General features: G+C 42.3%; 1 protein-coding gene across 4 annotated transcripts in view; it reads left to right on the top strand.

The window, feature by feature from the left end:
* Positions 1–19,972, top strand: part of plxna1b (plexin A1b) — a 186,970-nt gene extending 166,998 nt beyond the window's left edge. Inside the window, exons 21-32 of one of the 4 annotated variants that reach the window (XM_023423435.2) lie at positions 1,476–1,624; positions 3,281–3,537; positions 6,098–6,164; positions 8,912–9,058; positions 9,464–9,623; positions 10,158–10,261; positions 10,556–10,664; positions 12,618–12,808; positions 14,710–14,879; positions 15,228–15,440; positions 15,529–15,679; positions 16,042–19,972. In XM_023423435.2, the coding sequence (XP_023279203.1) occupies positions 1,476–1,624; positions 3,281–3,537; positions 6,098–6,164; positions 8,912–9,058; positions 9,464–9,623; positions 10,158–10,261; positions 10,556–10,664; positions 12,618–12,808; positions 14,710–14,879; positions 15,228–15,440; positions 15,529–15,679; positions 16,042–16,137 (1,814 nt within the window). In that variant the 3' untranslated portion in view covers positions 16,138–19,972. The remainder of the gene's footprint in view (positions 1–1,475; positions 1,625–3,280; positions 3,538–6,097; positions 6,165–8,911; positions 9,059–9,463; positions 9,624–10,157; positions 10,262–10,555; positions 10,665–12,617; positions 12,809–14,709; positions 14,880–15,227; positions 15,441–15,528; positions 15,680–16,041) is intronic. The other 3 variants (XM_023423437.2, XM_023423436.2, XM_023423438.2) reach the window with 3 other exon arrangements.
* Positions 19,973–21,227: the final 1,255 nt, after the last annotated feature.

Here is a 21,227-nt window from a genome sequence, read left to right on the forward strand (position 1 = left end):
GGGGGGGGGGCGAGAGATAGGAAGAGAGGGATAGGGTGACACAAGCCATCTGTTAGTCTGGGCTTTAGTTCGTTATTTGTTTGGGTTGTGTATCCATGTGTTGATGTATTTTGGGTGACGCTATAAGGCACGCACACTCACACACAGATTCAAGCTAATGTAACCATACAGTGGTATATTTCCTTCTGAAGGGAGTTTTATGTTTATGAAATAGAATCAAGGCAGTTTACTAAACGCTTCAGCTCTATGCACTATTGTATAGGATATGAGTGGGAGAATGGATTTGATCCCATTTGTTCCATCTAGATGTGACTTGTGAAGCCAGTGGAGTGTACAGAATGGGGTCAGAACACACAGAATAGAAAAGTGTGTAAAAACATTGACACATGCACTCACATAAATCATCTGGGCACTAGGTTATGTGTTCAGCTGTGGGGCAAGACAGGAAAAGTGTGTGTGTGTTGGTGGCTGCAGGAGTACAAGCATGTGAGGTGGCAGCGTGTAATGTGTGTGTACTCACAGGCTCATGTTCCTGTGTGCAATTCCATCCTGAACTCCCCTCTAGCCACTGAGCACTAGAACACTTTCCTCTCCATCCTCCCTCTCCTCCTTCTTCTTCCCTCAATCTTTCTCTCCGCTCTCAGCACAGAGCGATCACATAATGCTGCTTTTCACTGCTACTCCTCCACACGCCTCCATCTTTCCCTCAGTTTCTCCCATGTTGCCTTCTTCCTCTCTTAAACATGCTGTTTGTGCAAATCAGCTTGTCGGAGGCATGAACAGTGAAAATAAAGATTAAGGCTGGCTCAAGAGTTGCAGGTGTTTCAATCTCAGTAATTCTGAAACATTACCCTATTTTTGGGGAGAGAAAAGAAATTATCATTACTTCAGAGTGCAACTCAAAAATGGGAGGGTTTGGGGCCCTTGGTGGCTCACCTGGCAGAGCACGTACCATTAAGGCCTAGTCCTTACCACAGCTGCCATGGATTCGAATCCGACCTGTGGCCCTTTGCTGCATGTCATCCCCTCTCTATGGAAAAAAATAAATTGGAGGGTTTGAGCTGGTAATGACCACCTTTTAAAATAATAATTACCAACTTTTACACCAAAATAAATGCTTCTTAGCTATTTACTTTTGCCACTTGATTATATACATTTGTGTTTGAACCTACATTCCTTCTAAACATCAATCACAAGGTGCTGCAGATGAAGATGTGCTTAACACTCGGATGAATAGAAGAAGAAAGTGGAAATATAACAGACCTTGTCTTTTAAATGAGTGCTTTGTGTTCAGTCAGAGCCGACAGGACTGAAGACTGATTATTACCAAAAATCAAGACAGCAATCTTGAAGATTATAACTTAAACATTAAAATTTCCAATTCTTTGTAATTAAAGTTTGTGCTTTATTGAAGAAACCTGTACATCACTTGAAACTTATGACATTCACATCTCCTTGTCCTCTCTCTCGTGCAGCCTTTGCAGAACTGCAGACGGACATCCATGAACTCACCCAGGAGCTGGACGGAGCAGGAATCCCTTTCCTGGACTACCGCACCTATGCCATGAGGGTTCTCTTTCCTGGGATTGAGGACCATCCTGTGCTCAAGGAGATGGAGGTACGGGTCAGTAGAGAGCTCTCCGCACACATGCACACACATACACGCAACAGTCTTGATGAATGAAAGTTGTTCTGTGTGTGTTGGTCTGTGTATGTTTTAGATGTGCAATTTGAAATGATCTGTTTGAAGAGTTTAAGCATTTTGAGTGTGACGACAAGAAAAAGGTTTTTCTTAGAATTGAGAAATTCGGAGGGGAGATCAGTGTGCCGGGAAGAAACTTTAACACAACTTTTTTTAAAGGAAGGGCCAACTCTATGTAATGTCTCTGACTTTAAATTATTTCACACAAAACAGAAGTTTTACAGACTCAGCTGAGTTATGAATCATGTCAGAGGTGGACTATGTGAATGTGGATAACAAGGCAGAAGAGAGTTCAAGTACTAGTAAGAAAAAAAAAAAAAAAAATTTTTGGGCAAGCTCCAGTTTGATGTAATACAGCAAAGGGACGGTTCTTTTTTGGGGAGTGAGCAATGTCTGAGCTCCACTAAGACTTGCTGCGAGTGATAGATTGCTTCTACAGGACCGAGCCTGTTTGAGGCTCCTGAAAAAGTAATGTTCACACGTTCAATAAAACACTCTCCCCTGCACTACTGCTCGTTCCTCAAGACGGAACACACCCTCACTCACATGAGCCCGGGCTGTGTGGATACTGTAACGCAGGATGTACACATACTTCCACCATCATCTCCGTATACATTAGACTGTCACACGTACGTATGGAAATGCACACTCGCGCTCTGCTGACATGCATGTAAGGTGGCGGCTGCAGGGTCGGGGCTTTGAGACATGCAATATCTGCTCGTGCTATCAACTTTATTCCAAAGGGATAGTGTAGCACAACATTGGATTTTCATTTGTATGGCCCAGGCAATCACAGGCCACAGTAGTGCGCTAGCAGGCAGATCAATTTCTTATTACAGCATGAAGCTCACATTCTTACTTCAAACCTACGTTCTTCTCCCTCAGAGGGGGGGGGGCCTTGCCCGTTGCTTTGAGAGAGGAAAAGAATCGGCTGAAAGGAAGGGGCAGTGAGGGATGGAGGGAGGTAAAGAGAGAAAGATACAGTGAACAGGCAAGAAGGAGAGAAGATTGGGACAATAATACACAGAGAGGCAAGAGTGTGAACCGTGAAAGCCTTGTTTTATGGACATATATGGAAGCTGTAACAGGATCTACGGCAGGATTTTCCCTATATGTAGATAAATATTGTGGAAATATAGTTGTGAGTGTGAATGTGTGGCTCTTTTCCCAATGTACCCCTCATCTGATATTCCTCACTCTCACACATACTCATTAATCCATTTCTCAACTATAATTCACAACCAATTCTTTTCTCCACATCCTCCTCTTCATTCTGTTCTCAACTTCTTCATCTGCCCTATCTCACTCATTTCTGTGTATACGTACCTCTTGTCCCCCCCTTCTTTTAATGTTTCCTTCTTCCCTGCACTCGTTTCCTACTTTTCTGCCTCTTTCTCTTCTTCTCCTCACCCAATTTCCTGCTTCCTCTACACTACCTTCTACCCCTTCCTCCATCCATGTCTACCCTTTAATCTTCCCTATGTCAAACAAATAACTACCTGCCCGGGATTGAATCCTCTCTTCCTCTCCTCACACTCGCACTCCTTCCCATCATCACCTCCATCCCCTCACCTCCAGGTCCCTGCCAACGTGGAGAAGGCCCTGACATTGTTTGGCCAGCTGCTGACCAAAAAGCACTTCCTCCTTACCTTCATCCGCACCCTGGAGGCGCAGCGGTCCTTCTCCATGCGAGACAGAGGCAACGTGGCTTCCCTCATCATGACGGCGCTGCAGGGCGAGATGGAGTATGCCACGGGCGTCCTCAAACAGCTCCTGTCCGACCTCATCGACAAAAACCTGGAGAGCAAGAACCACCCCAAGCTCTTACTCAGGAGGTAAACTGGCTCAAACTCTTCATAAAATCATGTCACAGACAGGCACAGCTTAGTTTCCCCACTGGGGGTTCAAGTTTGAGGTTATGTCCCTGTGTGTGTGTACGTGTTCACGCCTTTGTTTGGCATACTCCTGACTGTGTTAGAGGCACACCACTGAAAATGGACACCATGACAATTTAGCCTTCAAAAAAGAAAAAGAAAAGCAACAAAAAAGGGTTGTTTTTTTTGTTTTTTTATAGACTTGTCATTTGTCATTGTTCTCATTTCCTGTTGTCATGGCAGTGGTAAAGCACATGCAAAACCAATCAAATCGTAATAATAATTATGTTGCTAAAAAAGGGAGAGAATAGAAAATGATAGAAAACAGAAGATGATTCTCTGCAAGAATGTCAAGCGATTTGTTTTTTCACCGCCCAGCTGAAGGCAGGGAACAGTGATTGTAGCTTTTAGAGGCGTATATGTGTGACGTTACCTCGTCTCTATCTCTCAACTCTGTCCCTGTCAGAGAGGATTACACCCCTGAGCACACACACTCTCCCAGTGGAGCCGCAGTCAGACAGACCTCTCTCTCCTCACACACACACAGTGAGAAAGGTAGAGGGGGCAAGGAATGTACAGGGAGCAAAGAGGAAGATTTACAAGGAAGGGTGTGAGGATAGAGGGAGAGAAAGAGAGGGAGAGAGAGAGAGAGAGGATTGGTAAAGGGGAGAAGATGTGCAGCAATAGAGGGAGAGAATTTGAGGTGAAAAGGCAGCAAGTATGGAGCGCGGGGAGGGAGGGAAATGGTGATTGACAGAAAGAGAGGGCAAAATGTCTACAGGGAGACTTGGGCTGGAGGCAAATTGGTAGAGGGAGAAACATATGGGGGAGATGGAGGGGAGGAAGAAAGAAAAAGAAGACTGCAGGAAGGTAGAAAGGTGCAATGTGGAGAGAGAGAGTAGATAGGCAGAGGGAGAAAAGAGAAGTTAAAATGAGCTACTGCAGACAGCCAGGCAGGAAAAGATACACGTATTTAAGGAAAGATACAATTAGAGAAATGGCCTGTCTCCAAATAAATTGGAATTAGACATTAAATGATAAAAAAGTTATGTTTTTTTCTTTCCTCCTCCTCCTCAGAGAGATATTTAATTAAAAATCTAATCAAATAAATGACTCTCATCCAGTGTGCCTGTGTGAAGCCTTTTCCAATCCCCTCTTGGGGCATACGGTCACAACACGCTGTCCCTGTTAACTACACTAGCCTAGGGAGCTGGCATTAATAAGCTTGGCAATTATTACACACATGGTTCACCCTGTTTTGGTCTTTTTACTGCAAAAGATAGGCTTTAGAAAATTTTATTTTTAGACATATACACAGAAAAGGAGAGCGACTTAATAGTTGACTCCCATGTGGTTTTCCATCCCCTATGGTGAAACGATGCTCTTGTATCGGGTTCATTTGGTTTGATTTGTACATTATAGGCTCAGAGACACTGTGTGTGGCCAGGAAAGCTGCATCAAACCCTTCTGCTGTAGCACATTTAAAAACTTTGGAACAATGGGTGGTGTGACGTATCCGTCCTAAATGAGATGATGTTACAAGTCGCCCACTATCATGTCTTGACATGCCCAAAAGCGTGTTCTGTCCAGGTGTATTCACCTCCTTCGTCCTTCAATCCTTCGTTCTGCCTCATCTTTCATCTGTTATATTTTGCTGACAGCCATGAAAAAAAAAACTGCTCCACATACATCAAACAACACTCAACAGTCAAACAGGGAGGCTTGCAGCAGCGTAGGAGTTCACGTCTTGTTCCTGCTACAGGCCTTCACTGGATTCACCAGCACATTGGCCTAGTTTCTTTTGTGTGTCTCTTTACTATTCTTCAATTGTCACAAAAAAAGCAGATTTCCTGTGCAACACTGACAAGAAAATATCATCTTGTACTGTCATTTCTCAACAAAATGTACCTCACCTCACCTTTTTGCACCTTGAGCCTTGTTAATGACAAAAAAAGAGTAATATTTATCTCAAAACTGGGAATGTGGCCCAGTTACACAACCCAGTAACCCAGCAGAGAAAATTCCAGATAGTTTTCGTGAATCCCTCATTCATCCAAGAGAAAACAAGGAATGGATAATCAAATCTTCCTGATTCTCCCTAATGTGCAAAGGAAGGCTGGCTGACGATGACCACTAACTATTCTTTTAATAGTTTCGGTTCTCCTGCCCCCCACCCCCCATACCCTTAGTGCTGGTCTCCCTTTCAGCTGTTTAACAAATTAGACACAATAAGTCCATTAATTACAATGCCTTTTAATTGCTCTGTTTTAATTTCGCTCATAAATTGTTCACGTGTGTCTGCTCAAGAGCGTGCACGTGTGCAGAGGTTCCCCTCATTACACGCCAGGTTTGTGATTAACGAGAGAAGTTAGCGAATTATACTAATTGCTGTATTTTTAATGAAGACGAGTGAGTTTGTTTGTTTGTTTCCTTTCACTGTCATCCTCTATTTTTCCTATTATTTCCCTCTCACCCTCAACCGTCGCTCCCCCCCCCCCCCCCCCTTTCATGTCTCACCCAGGACGGAGTCAGTCGCTGAGAAGATGCTCACCAACTGGTTCACCTTCCTGCTTTACAAGTTCCTCAAGGTAAAATTGTCTACCACACACACACACGCACGCACACACACGCCAGACACACACAACTTTTGAAGCAACTCTAATACAGCTGGTATTTGAGAATAGAAAAATGCCTCACCAGCACACACACATTCACAGCTGCAGCATTAGATAAGCGAGAGGCAGCAGGCTACCTATCCCTTACCTCTGTCTTTCATGTGGTAAATTCTCCTTTCTCCGAATTGAGGAATCTGCAGAGTCTGAAGGCCTGTTCAGACATAGCTGGTCATGTTGTTGTGATCGCTGTAGCCTGTTGCACTAACCTGTCCTCTCTTTGTGTCCCTGGCTGGATTCTTTTAGAGCCAGGAAAGTGTGTGCGTGTTTTTTGTTGCCTGTATGCATACTTGTGTGTTTGTATCCCCCTTCTGAGCTTTGGGGCTTAGCAAAAGAGGAAGCCAGAGATCTTACACAAATGTATTCTCTCATTTCTCTGTCTGTCTGTCTCTCTGTCTGTTTGTTTTCTTTCTCTTTTTGAATTCCTTTCCCTCTGATATGGAATCAGAGGGAATTATTGAGGCTTAAACTGTGCTAAATTCTTGTTTCCACACACACATTCTCCACATTCAAACATCCTTGCAGCTAATCAGTTAGCAGCAGGGCCTTAAACCCCCGCCAGGACAGGCACTCTGGTGGACAGCGAACTAGCCAAGCCCCCGGGGGTCCCAGTTAGCGTGTGTGTGTGTGTGTGTGTGTGTGTGTGTGTGTGTGTGTGTGTGTGTGTGTGTGTGTGTGTGAGTGAGAGAGAGACAGAGAGTGTTTTAGGTGTGTGTGTGTGTGTGTGTGTGTATGTGATTTGGCTCCATTTGCCAGACCGGACAGCCAGAGTTGGGTTCGGAGACAGGGGAGTGGGTCACCAGGGAAGCTGTTTGGGATCTTTTCTAACAGCTGTCTTCATGAACTTTTGACAAGACAAAAACAACAGAGAGAGACGCAAAAGGTGGAGGAATGTAGAGAGAGAATGTTTCGAAAGAGAGAAAGAAGAAGGACAAGTGGTTATGGAGGGATGAGAGAAAGGTTTTAAAACGAAAAAGGAACAAAGAGTGCAAGAGAGAGGGGGACATGAAAGGATTGGCAAAATGAAAACTGAAGTAAAGACTTGCTGTAGCTAGCAGCAAGGTTACATGCCTAGCTTTAATCTAACCTCTGCAATTCAGTGCTTCTCTTTCTCCTGAGTTTTTAGGGGTCGCATAAAAGAAAAGCCCAGAACAATTTCAAAGTTCAACCAGGTGTGAATAGAGGTGAGAAAAGGTCAAGCAGTTTTTCAAAGGGAGGAAAGAGAGGGGGCTTTTACCTACCTACCAAAGGGAACAGGAGTTAGAAGAAAACCTTTTATCCATTACCCTATTCTAAGGGTTCACTTGTTCTCCTTTGCACTGATTTGTTTGAGTGAGTGGGGAGTCACATGGTTACTCAGTCTCTGCACCTGAAGTCCTGTCTGTTGTCTTGGGTAAAAAAAAAAAAGGACTGTGGTTATGGGCAAAATTTCAGATGTTGTTTTAGGATGCTGTAAACATTTTATTGTTACAGTATAATAAAATTAATTTAAAAAAAACATACTGTACTGAAGTAAAAAGAAACACAGAAAAGCTAAATACACACCAGACATGACGCTCTCATAAACATGGAGCATCAGTACTGCTTTTCCACGCTGGTAGCATCTGAAGGAGACAGACGGGCTGAGACACAGCACAGAAATGGTTTGTATGCTGCTAGACACAGAGGACGTCTGCCCGTGTGCTGTGTTTTCTCCATAGGAGGCAGGCAGTGGTAGATTATCCCACAGAGTTCATCTGACAGCTCACCAAGATGACTGACATGTGTTGACGCATGAACATGCCCAGCTGAGGGTCTGAGGGGAGGACTTGCAATACATTTCCTCTGCCTCAAGCCACAAAGGTGGAGAAAATGTGAATCATTGGTTAAGCGGAATCAGTGTGAGTAACATGATGAGACCAAGAACATTTAACTTAATAAGCACTAACATGATAAAAATCGTGTTGGCTTTAAAGAATTCCAGCTCCTGAAAGTTGGACACGCAGGTAGTGCTTGGTTGGCAGGCCAGCAGAACAAGAGAGTGAAAAACAGAAGAGAGTGAGAACAAGGGAAAGAGAGACAGGGGGCCCAACATCCCAGCGCTCGTTGCCTGGTTGACACATCTCGCACACCAAAGTGCTTCTCTAAGCGTTTTTCACCCCTCAGTCATTAACCTTCTATTAACTCCTCCATCAATTGCCACTCACTCACATTCACACTTTCTCTGATTTCTCTCCCTCTTGCTCAGTCACTTAGACACACACACACACACTCAAAGAGATTTATAAAGGGTGTGTTTCCCAAGGAAGAGACACAGGGGAGAGGCTTGTGTGTGTGTGTGTGTGTGTGTGTGTGTGTGTGTGTGTGTGTGTGTGTGTGTGTGTGTGTGTGTGTTCTCTGTCAATTTTCAGCACACTATTAGCCAACACAGGCCATGGCCTTGTCCTTTACTGCTCTGCCTGTGGTTGGCTTCAAGAAGATTAGAAATATAATTGGAGTTTCTCAGCAAAACTGTGCACTTTTTGCTGTTGTGTACTTTTTTTGTAGGTAAAGTTTTTGCACAGTTGCATTTATAGTTTGCATTTTAACAATCTGTCCTTCTCTCCCATTCTCTCTCTTTTAATCTGTCCTCTTCTCACCTTTCACTTCTATCTGTCTCCCTCCTCCCCCATCTCTGTTTCCAGGAATGTGCCGGTGAGCCTCTCTTCATGCTGTACTGTGCTATGAAGCAGCAAATGGAAAAGGGACCAATAGATGCGATCACAGGAGAGGCGCGCTACTCCCTCAGCGAGGACAAACTCATCAGACAGCAGATTGACTACAAGACTTTGGTCAGTATACACACACATTCTAGTCGACAGACAGTTGGACCATACTTTGGGTGCCAGAGGAGAGTTTAAAACAGATGCACACATACAGTTGATACTGTGAATTATGAAAGGCCATTTTGCAGTTGTTGGCAACACTGGCTATCTGCAACTACACAAAATATCCTCTGAGCTGTATGACTTAAACATAAGACAGGTGGGAAATCACCCTCTGATTCTGATGATATAACAATAATAAAAAGCTCAGTGTGCACTGTTCCACAGTATTGATTCTAAACTCCTGTATGAAGAGTTGGGTTGCGGGTCAAAAATCATCGCAGGGTCATGCTTTCCCACATCAATAGTTAACGCTACCATTCTGTGCTGACTTCCTTGTCTAATTGTGACCTCTGCCCTCTGCCTCTGTAGACGCTGCACTGTGTGAACCCAGAGAATGAAAATGCTCCGGAGGTGACGGTGAAGAGTCTGAACTGTGACACAGTGACGCAGGTGAAGGAAAAGCTGCTGGATGCTGTGTACAAGGGAACGCCATACTCCCAGAGACCAAAGGCCTCAGATATGGACCTGGGTAAGAAGAGGAAGAACTGACTGCCACACACACACAGACACACACACGCACACCAAGTATAGACACAGAGCACAGGTGCACTTCCACAGGGGGTAAAAGAGGGAATGGTTTCAAGGGCTCTCTTAAGCAGGAGGGGGGTTCTCTTCAAAAAAAAATTTAAGTGAGGAGCCACAAATCATTTAGATTATGCATTATACTGTATCTATTCCCAATTTGATCAAGTCACTCAACATTGTTATCTCATCCTTAGTCACAGCAACCTGACTCATTGTTTGAAGGAGGGAGTTTATTGTGCAGATTGATTGATGTGCCTAATGTCTCATTTCTGTCGTCATTCCCTCATATTAAACAAACACGCACGATCTTGGATTATATTTTCCAGGTTTGTAATACGACAAAGTCTATATGCGGAAACACTGCCAGGGAAGGAAAACAAATAGACAATGGTACCAGCCTGATTCTATGACGCATACATGCAAACATGCACAGTCTTACCTGTATCTCCCCTGGTCTGTGTGTCTTTGTGTGTGACAGAATGGCGTCAGGGCAGGATGGCGCGCATCATTCTTCAGGACGAGGATGTCACTACTAAGATCGACAATGACTGGAAGAGACTCAACACACTGGCTCACTACCAGGTACCCGCCACTCAAATGCAACATAAACACTATGATGCTTTGTGTTGTGCAGGAACAGTAACTGCTCATTGATTTGGGTTTCACTTTCTAGTTCAGGTATTTATATTTATGGTTTAGTTGCAAAATAAGATTCAGGTAATTTTTAAAAATGTACACACTTACAGTACCTGAGAGAAGTGGCAATTTGGAAATAGAAATTCCATTTCAGCACTGTGGCCATTTGTGGCGTTGAGCTATCATCTTGCTGCTGGACGTTCTCTATGGTGCTAACTAATGTTGAAAATCCTGTTTCAGGTGACAGATGGCTCAGTGATTGCCCTGGTGCCTAAACAGAACTCAGCCTACAACATCTCCAACTCCTCCACGTTCACCAAGTCCCTCAGCAGATACGGTACGAGAGAAGGTGTGTGTGTGTGTTGTATGTGTGTACGTCTGTCTGTACAAGTGTATGTACAGGAGCGCTCATTTCATAATATGTGCAGATGCATTTCTAACAAGGTACCAGTGAAAGCAAAATACATTCAGGTGGTGTCACAAAATTAGAATTCTGCCTTATATGTATATTATATTATATACTGTACATTTTCATTTTTTTAAAAATATGAAACTGCTGCAATTGCACAGAAAACAGAATGAACCATTAATCAGTATGTAACCATGGCTTCCACAGCTTCGCACAATGATTGTCACACTTTTTGTCAGTTTGGTGTTTGTGTCTGCGTCATCTCAAGCGAACAAACCAGTTTCATATTTTCTTTGTGGCACCACCTCGTTTAACCAGTTTATGTGAACTGGGATTCAGCTCATGACCTGGCAAACTATGTAGAATAGACATTCATTGAGAGAATCAAATCTTTACACACTTAATCAGTGACATGGAATGGAAATTTTTGGTTATCACAGACATTTCTTGCAAAATTCCCACTTTTGTGAAAAAAAAAATAAAAAAAGAAAGCCTCTTTTTAGTGAATTCAAACATGCCATAGAGGATGCCATGTATGACAGCTGTCAGAAGCACAGTTTGACATCCTGTAGAGTGGCTGGTTTTGTGTCCATGTCTAGTTGCTTGCTGGTTGTCCAGCTCCTTTACTGACAAGCTCTTTATCTCTGCTCACTTCTCTCAAATTATGTCTGCCTGTTTATTGTGTAATGCAAACAGTGTAATGCAAAAACACATGAAATATACATGTACATTTCCACATGCCTCTTCTCTCTGAAGTCATGGTTTGTCACAGCATAGCATAGCTATAAGGTGTAATGGAGCTGTCACAAATGGATTAGCAGATTGAAAAATAATTGACTTTTATGTTTTAAACAAAAGTGTCTGCAAGAAACATTCTGCAATTTGGTGAAGGGGCAATAATTTGAATTTCTGAAATGTGTGTGCTTGAGATGAATTTTTATGCCAAATAATAAATGTGATCCAGCAACATCAGATCCAGACACTGTCCGGATACCATCAGGTGCATGTTAATGCCAGGTGTGAAGTGGTTCCTCACTATCAATTTTTTCATCTCTCTCTCCATGGTCTACAGTAACTTTGCTCCTGAGCCCTGTCACTGTGGCATACACACAAATACTCACTAACACCCCCATCACACTGACTCTGTACTTTCCAGGTCCACATTCTCTCCTGACATTTTGAACCTCTCAATCCTTTCCTGCTTTGTCACGCTAGTGACAAGCATTCAAACTGAAAGCGTAATGCTCCGTGTCACAAAATAGGGGATCACTGTCCAACAAAGGGAGGGAGGGAGGAAGGGAGCAGGAGAAAGAGTGACAGACAAATTTATTCTGGAATGAAAGAGTGACATGCAAGTAGAGGAAGCTGTCACCTTTTTAGAAATGCTTTTAACTTCACACAGAGATTTGGCTCTCTGTTGCTGCCTCAGATTTCTTATTCATGTGTTTTTTCCACCTGTGTAGCCTAAATTGGTTCCCCTTGAAATGGTGATTAAGTCAGAATGAATTACACTTTTATAAACTACGGAGCAGCACCAAGTTGTGGGCTGCTCCACATCGAATCCCCTTGCCTTCTCAACCAGAGAACCCTGGCTTAAACCCACAGCAAACTTTGGCCTTGCTGAATGAGCACTGATTCTTGTTTACAAAATACATTAAATTACAGAACAATATTACAGACAGAGATCCAGAGCAGCAATCCTTTGACATCTGAACTTCCTGAAAAGTAGAACATCATCCTGAGCTCATCTTACCCTGTGTACTCTTATTCCTGAATGGTTAAGTTAAAAAAACAAACAAATTTGTGTAAACACACACTTCATTTGTGTCTTTCCTTTCTTACTGTTATTTTTGGCCCTTTCCACTTACTTTTCCATGTCTCATCCTCCTCCAGAGAGCATGCTGAGAACAGCCAGCAGCCCAGACAGCTTGCGCTCCCGAACTCCCATGATCACCCCCGACCTGGAGAGTGGCACCAAACTGTGGCACCTGGTCAAGAACCACGACCACTCAGATCAGAGGGAAGGGGACAGAGGGAGCAAGATGGTGTCTGAGATCTACCTGACCAGACTGCTGGCCACCAAGGTATGGAGAAGCTGTATAGTCACACACGCACACACACACTCAAATCTTTAGCCAAAAACTCCTCTCCACCACCATCCTTGTCATCTTGCCCAATGCCACCAGCAGCCCTTACTGGCCTTTGTTTAGTGGTGGTCTCAAAGCTCATTAATATTTTTCATAACCTTTTGCACAAAGACAAACATATGCACAGGAATGAGTGTGTGTGTGTGTGTGTGTCTCTTAATTAGGAGGTTGACCTTTGACTATTGAGTTGTTTGGTTGTTGTTACTGGAGCCTGTTGGCGGCCTCAGGGCTTTTAGGTCCAGGCTTTTACCCTGCAATCATTATTCACCAAATTCCTCCATGTCAACTAGACCACACTGAGGAACCTGCACTCAGGTTTTTTAAATGCACTGTCCATCTTCAGGTTATCTGGAGCCAGGCTCAGTGTTAGTGTTGATGTACTGGAGAAACTTCTTCTTCGGTCAGTGTGTTTGCTAAAGCAAGTTATCAAACTGCCATTGGGCAGAGTGTGATTGTTAAAATGTTTTATGAAACAGCAGTTATGATCGGGGAAATAGTTTATACTCTGGGAGTTTTGAAGCTTTAAAAACTTAGTCATCTTTACCTGGACCAATTGAGAGAGGTTTGTGAATGTTGGAAGGTTGGTCTTATGGTCTTGGACTTGCCCAACAAAGCAAAGGTCATCTTCTTTTTTAATACCTCACATTTGCCAGTATTAATATTTTAATTAAATGAATAAGAAAGAGATTAAAATGTAATGAAAAATCATATTAGAATTAATAGGCCTACATGGTAATTTATCCTAATATAGCATGTTTTTACCTTATTTCACGCAAACTACACTTTACCACCAATTTGAAGAAAGAACACAAAACAATAATGAGAAAACTGTGGAAAATACAGTGGAGTCCAACGGTCTCAATCCACTTCCCCATTTACTACATGACTTTTATGAAAAAGTGAGAAATAAAAGAGGATACTTGAGTGCATGTCCTTCTGTACAGTACATCGTTCTGCCACAGCTTATACGGAGAATATACATGGACTGCCGCTGTTTTGTCCCAAATTCACTGGCACACTCATAATTAGGAAGACACTTGCTCACAATCATCCACATTAACATTGTGAACAAAAACACAGTAACTGCTTATGCGGCCTACTAACAGTGTCAAGCTTTTGCTCTCATTTGCAAGTACTAACTATCTTGGTGATTCTGCTCTCCCTGGTACTTCCTCTCCCCCAATGTTTCACTCATTAGCTCAAATTTCCATTGTTCGAGCTCCAGGTAGGAAAGTGCAAGTTTACAGGCATCAGTGCTGCCTCGATTGGGAAATGATTAACATGCAAGCCAGAGGAAGACAATGGGGGGAACTTGGAGCACTGCAGTTTGTACTTATTTATTACAGCTCCCACAGCTTTGTGTGTTTATGAAGATGATTTGTGGCAGTGTGAAGGAATACAAAACTGCAGATTCGACTTCTGGCTGGTTTAAATAAGATTTTGTAAAAGGTGGCCTGAATGCTTGAAGATGGAGAAGAAGGCGCTCAACGCTTGTGGGAAATATTAAATCATTTCATCTTCAGAGGAGTTTGTGAGGATTCAGAATCTCCAGAGTTGTATGATGTGGTAAAAAAACACTGCAGAACAGCCTTAGGCTGAACCCTCATTGGACCCCATCCTAAACACTGTAAAGAACACTGAGCACTCAGCAGCATCACAAACTCTCAGAAAGTTGGAGTACGAAACCAAGGCACTGTCATTCTCAAACACCTGCTACTGACAGCCATCGCCTCCAGCCAGCAATGTGCCGCAGTTGTTTAGTGGTGCTGTAACTTCTGCTCAATCCTTAAAGACTTTAAGTTTAAAAGGACTCATCCAGTGTTACTTCTCCTGCTCAGGGTACACTCCAGAAGTTTGTGGATGACCTGTTTGAGACCATCTTCAGCACAGCACACCGAGGCAGTGCCCTGCCCCTCGCCATCAAGTACATGTTTGACTTCTTGGATGAGCAGGCAGACAAACACTCCATATCAGACTCTGATGTACGGCACACCTGGAAGAGCAACTGGTGAGTTTCTGTATGCACCCTGTGAATATGAAAGGGCATCACTGGGAGTATTTGGTAGCGGGTTTGTGTCTCATTAGTGTTGTGAAAAAGTTGCTGGAGTCTGAAGAAAATTTAGAGTGTAAGTTAGCGAATATGCAGCACTTTTACACTGGCAGTGCAGCAGAATGTACGGTGTTATTATTTCCCCTGCCTCAGGTATTTTATCACTCAGACTTCTCCTTTGTTCAGCCAGAGAGTGTATGCAGCTTCACTCTCTACACCTTAATAATTTGTCAAGTCCCTCTAACTCTGCAACTCTTCCCCTCCCTGCTTTCTCCTTTTCCCTCTGTATTCCCTCAATCATTCTAGTCTTCCGTTGCGTTTCTGGGTGAACGTGATCAAGAACCCGCAGTTCGTCTTTGACATCCACAAGAACAGCATTACAGACGCCTGCTTGTCTGTGGTGGCTCAGACCTTCATGGACTCGTGTTCAACATCAGAGCATAAACTGGGGAAGGACTCACCTTCAAACAAGCTGCTCTACGCTAAAGACATCCCCAACTACAAGAATTGGGTAGAAAGGTACATGAACAAATTGTTGTACTTGTTTTTGTTATTTGACCAAAAATTTGCAAGGTTTCAACTTTTTTTTTTTTTGTCTATCCTGAAGGTACTACTCCGACATCTCGAGGATGCCAGCCATCAGCGACCAGGACATGAGTGCCTACCTGGCGGAGCAATCACGCCTGCATGCTAACCAGTTCAACAGCATGTCGGCCCTACATGAGATCTACTCCTACATTGTCAAGTACAAGGATGAGGTGAGACATCAGCAATTTCTAAGACCCTCAAGATATTTTCATCAAACATCAGCTCCTTGTTTAACCTTGATCATTTGGTATTTACATCTTTCTTGCTTACCTACATACTTCTTGTCACATTAATAATTCATTAGTGCTTTGAGGTTATTACAGAAAACAGTCAGGCTTACTCTAAAAAAAAAAAAAAAACTCTTTAGTTTAACTGAAAACAGCCCAAGTGTAAACATGATCAGGCTTGAGGTTCTTGAAGACGTTTCACCAAAGTCTGACAGCCTTGTTTGTGAAGTAAGGCCTCTGTGTTATGAAGACGGGAGCTTGCACATTTGTCAGGTTTGCTGACCTCTTCCCCTTTCTATCTTCAGATCTTGTCGGCTTTGGAGCGGGACGAGCAGGCGAGGAGACAGAGACTGAGGAGCAAGCTGGAGCAGGTCATCGACACAATGGCCCTGACCAGCTGAGGACCATCCAGCACCTCCATCTCCTCTTTCTCTTCACTCCTCGTCTCCATCTGTCTCTCTCCCTCGCTCCTCTCACCCAGACAACAAATAAAACTCCAACCCCCAACAATATGACAGACGAACTGCAAAAGGACTGAAGCAGTATACTGCAAACCGGAGGGGGGTTCGGCAGAGATGGGCGGGCCTGTGTACGCTTACATGTGTATGTGTGTGTTTGTCTGCAGCCCCATACGGCGTGTGGGCATGTGTCTGTGTGAGAGACTGGGACACCGGACATTTTCACACATGCATACATGGAGAAACATGTCAACTGACAGCATTTGGTTATTGTGGATGTTGGTGTTTGTGGTTTGCTTGATTTTGATTTCAGGAGTTTTGTCGTGATGAAGCGATGGTCAGGAAAGAAACAATGGAAGCCTGAAAAGGAACTCCGTATATGGCATCATCATTAGCAGGATGGACCAATCTGTGATGAGCCAATGGAGAAAGGCTCTCTAGGTCATGTGATTCCAACGGGTGTCACAGTTCAAAGGATGTTAGACTTTTTTTTCTTTTTTTTGTATAAATGTAATCAACTGCCCACTCTCTGATCTCTCGCCACTTGTATTACTGCTGAATTTGCACAATTTACAGAAACGTTACAAAGGAAGACTATATAGATATTATATATAAATACAGCTACGTTTTTAAAGAAAGATTAGGGAGCAAACATTTTTGTTGTTTTCCTTTTCATTTTAAACCAACAAACACAATAAAAATACAACAGTAAAACATGATTTGATATTTCAAGTACAAAAAAAAAAAAAATAACGTAGACAAAAAATGAAAATGAAACAAAAAAGTCGTACTGTGCCATGTTTTCTTTGAATGTTGTTTAGTGCAAAGACATTTTGTTAGATGGAATGTGCTACCGTATGATTTTAAATATGAACATGCCTAGTGACTGAAAAAGAATTGTTTGAGTAATGACCCCATCTTACGATCCTTGTTGAAAATAGCGGGAAGTGAAACGACGCACATAGTCATCGGGTCTTCTCAAGGTCGGACTGTTCATGGTGTCATGGTGATAACATGAAGTTGCTGTTGTTCCTAATTCAATCAGTGCAATCTTTTGGTTTCAGGAAACCAAACATACTCACAGATCGTTGCTTTATCATGACCACGTCAGTGTCTGGCTCCAAGGCTGGTTCTTTTCTTCATGGGTCAAGAAGTGACAGTTCAGTGGATCATGGTATAGTGACTGAACAATGAAGTAGCTACATTGCACTACCGGAAATATTCCCATTTGCCCCGCTTACCACGTAGCCACCATATCAAACCATTAGGATTCCACGGGTCCTGAGTTTGTGTTATCCATCTCTTGAAGGGTCATTAATTTTGTGACACAGCCCTGTAAGAGCAAAGCCAAAGTCTTGGCTCTCAGACTCTGTTTACGTCCTTACAGGAGCCACATTGAGGTCAGGTAGAGCTTAGTGGAGCCTCACAGTGATGAAACAAAGTGGGAAAAGCTGTTTCCAGCCTAAAGCCACCTCTTTTCTTTCATTTTCTCAATGTTAATACCCAAATAAAGGGGCAAGGAAAAGATATACTGAGGGTTTCTCTCCACCTCTAACCTATCTATTTGAGACAGGGATTTTAGCTCTTTATCCATAAGGGGAGGTATAGAAAGATACAGAGGTGAGACACCTCTGTTCATTAGCTACACAAGGCTGAGTAATCCTCCCCTTAGCCTGCAGCTCTTGTTTCAAAACTAGCCTATTGCCATGTGTGGCTTAAGCTTTTTTTTTTTTTTATTACTGCTCTCCTAAGAGGATTTCTTTGTTTCTCTTTTTTTGAAGTCTTGAAGTCATGGTTTTTAACTTTGTGGTGAGAAATAATGTTTTCCGATTCATTTTTTTTTCTGCTTGCCGAAAAACCAAACTGTGGTCTGTATGTTTTTGTTGTTGTTTTATTTTCTTAAATTGTATACTTTTTCATGATGAACAAAAGCTGTTTGCCATTTTTTGTAATCAGGTTGTTTTGCTTGTTTTTTTGGTTTTTTTTTGGTTTTTTGTGTCTTTTTTTATTTTCCACATGTAAATTGTACATTTTACGGTACACAGAAGACAAAATTCTCTTCGGTTTGCCTGAAGTTGAAGTACTTGACCGAACTCAAGGTTTATTTTCCTGATCTCAAGGATCAAAATGAAATAGTTGCATCAGATGAGCATCTGTGTCTTTGTGATGGAAATGTGACTTGCTGCTTTAACTCTTGTACCTTGTTTTTCTATCAAACATTAGGGCTGTCATTTTATGCTGATCATAAATGCTGTCGCTGTCCATTTTTATGCCAGGTTCCTTTTAAGAAAACAAAAAAAAAACTAAACAGAAAAAACAATCTTCTGTCACATCCAAGAATAGTGAGCACACCTCCCAAAATTAATGTCAAACCCACCATTTTGTTTACAAGTCTGAGATGTGACATTGCTTTCTACAGCTGCATACATATGAGCCTACTTCAACTGGATACCTATTGGGACTTGATAGTTCATTCTCTACCTGCCAAAAAACTGTCTCGAGGGACCACTCTGCCCATATGAGGATAGAAATTTCTCCTTTTCAGCTGACCATGTTGGTTACGCACATGAAATCATTTCTGTTACAATCATCTATATTAAAGAGAACTGCAAAACCTCCACCAAAATACGCTTAGTCCACTATACAAACATTTTAAACATGTTTTTTTCCCCTCAGTAAACAGCTGACCTTTTGCTGCAATCATACATTTCGGTGCTCTAGCTGTAGATCACGTGGCAAGGAAACAGATGACTGCTGCTCCAGAGCTCAGCAGTGCTGTTAACAGCAGTCCTTTGAATGATCTGTATGAGTACAATGTACAGTAGGGACAAATCCACTGCAGAAGCACACAGACAGAAACCGACTGAGGCTGCAATGTCCAGCTGGTGATTTGTCAGGCTTTTTAAAATCACTCAAACATTCTCGATTCATTCTCAGGTTCATGCTCTATTTGTGTTGTATTCTGGTTGTAATTTGGTTGATTAAATGACTGCTGAGGGAGTTGGTTTGTTTACCGTGTGCATGGCTACTTGCCTCTTAGATTGACCCGTTTTGCAAGCATCTGTAGAGAAATTTCCCAGCTACTCTTCTCTGTCCTTCATTTTGCACAGTTTAGTGTGATAATTGACTTGTATTTATTGTTATTGAGGTGGTTTAAAGCATGTCTGTCGTCTTAGAGTGTTTGGTGTCATCTGGAGGAGTCGGCATCAGCTGTTGACTTAGGACGTGTCACAAGAACAATGTGCCGACTGCAGTTTGACAGAAAGTGCCGGAGTTTTATGCTGTTTTCTGTCAAATCAGAGCAAATTAACAAGTGAAATTCACTGCACTGCCTTCAGTGTGAGTGGATCCACCACATAGTCATGAACCTCATGTTTAATTCTCAGCTCTTTTGACATGCTTAGTCAATCCTTCGCCTTTCCAAACCATGCTTGAATCAAATGCAAGTCCTGGCATCATTCTGTTTTCAGTTTCTTTTTTCTTTTCTACTTTCCTCTGATTCTGGAAACTTCAGTAGTTCTCTTTTTTTTCTTTTCAAATGGAAGTTACATAGGATCATAGGAAACACAAAGCAAATGAATTTCAGACAGAGTTGGCAAAGGAATTTTAATACTACAATAACTGATACATTTTTAGAGTTTCAGACTTGAAGCGACTGTCACAAGTTTGCAGGTTAACATTCATTGTGTAAATATTCTGTTATTTCCTATTTTGCAGATTTACTACTTGTAAATAAACACGCATCAAGGAGAGATTAAACATTTTTTGCTAAATAAAATGTGACTTGGAATTTTATTTTATGACTGATTTGGATCTGAAAAAAAAAGAATATCCCGTATATTGCTCTTGCTCAACATCACAGTTTATTGATCATCCTAATGTTACGGTCTCTCTAGACGTTTGCCAGAAGTATTTTAAACAGATCTTACAACCATGATCTTAAATAGAAAGTACTCCACCTATCTTGTGTGCTGACTGACTTGGATAGAAGAGTAGTGGTTATGTAGGTTGGTTACTACAGTATGTAGTGTGCAATATACAGATACAGATCGAATTTGAGGTTTAGGATTCTGCACCTCATACTGTCTTGCTATCGCCAAGGTTACTGTGATTCCTAATATGTGTACGTTTATTTGCAACTCTCCTCCTCTCTTATTTCCATTGATGCTCCAATCACCTGCACAACCTTGAAGAGACTCTCATCCTCAGTGACAGCTAGCTACCTGAGTGGTTGTTGTGTGTTCTTCATCCGAACCTGCTTTACACTCAGAATTGATCAGCAAGCATGCGTATAGCATTAATATGACTAACAACACAAAGACAAGGTCACGCCTGAAAGTGGTACAGTGAATGAAGTGCATGAAAATTGAGCTTGTGGTTCCAGAGGCTTGTTGACATAGGGATACTCGCAGCTGGCTCGCTGTAAACTACTTGAGCTGGTGAAACTTTACAGCCCACACACGCCGGTGCTAGTCGGTCACAATCCCTTCCTTTGTATTTACCGTTTATTGCATCTTTTTGTACAGTTACAGTTACTGAAGAGCTTAAGCTTCAAGCTTAAGTTTGCTAACTTAGCTCAGTCACCCTCAGGGGAGTAAGGTCGGTTTTTCAAAGATGCAGTTTTACCTTTGACCTTTAACTGTGTGCAAACCATAATTCTTTTGTGTGGTGCAATATTTACCTTTGGCGTAGGAAGCTTAACTTAAATTAGATGATGTGACCCATCTAATAGGAGAATGCTCTCAGTTCTTGGTTTGTGACCACTGAATTAATTGGTCAAGTTTTTGCTAAAGTTGATGCCTCTAGCAAATCCACTGATTGATCCATTGAAACAAACAGCTTTTCTTTATGAAATTGAAATGCTGGTGTCACTGGGCCTTAACCCTGCACAACTATGACATATATTACTGGTCATGGCCAATTCTGTTTTTATCAGGTTTAATACATTTAATTAAAAACAGAGTTTGAGTACGTCTTGGTATATAACCTCAATGTTTTTATAGCGCAAAGTGAAATGTTTCCACGGGTCCAAG

This window comes from Seriola lalandi, unplaced genomic scaffold (assembly GCF_002814215.2).
Source record: "Seriola lalandi dorsalis isolate HSWRI2012SDOR001 ecotype SW California unplaced genomic scaffold, Sedor1 jcf7180002054692, whole genome shotgun sequence".
In the NCBI taxonomy this organism is placed as follows: domain Eukaryota; kingdom Metazoa; phylum Chordata; class Actinopteri; order Carangiformes; family Carangidae; genus Seriola; species Seriola lalandi.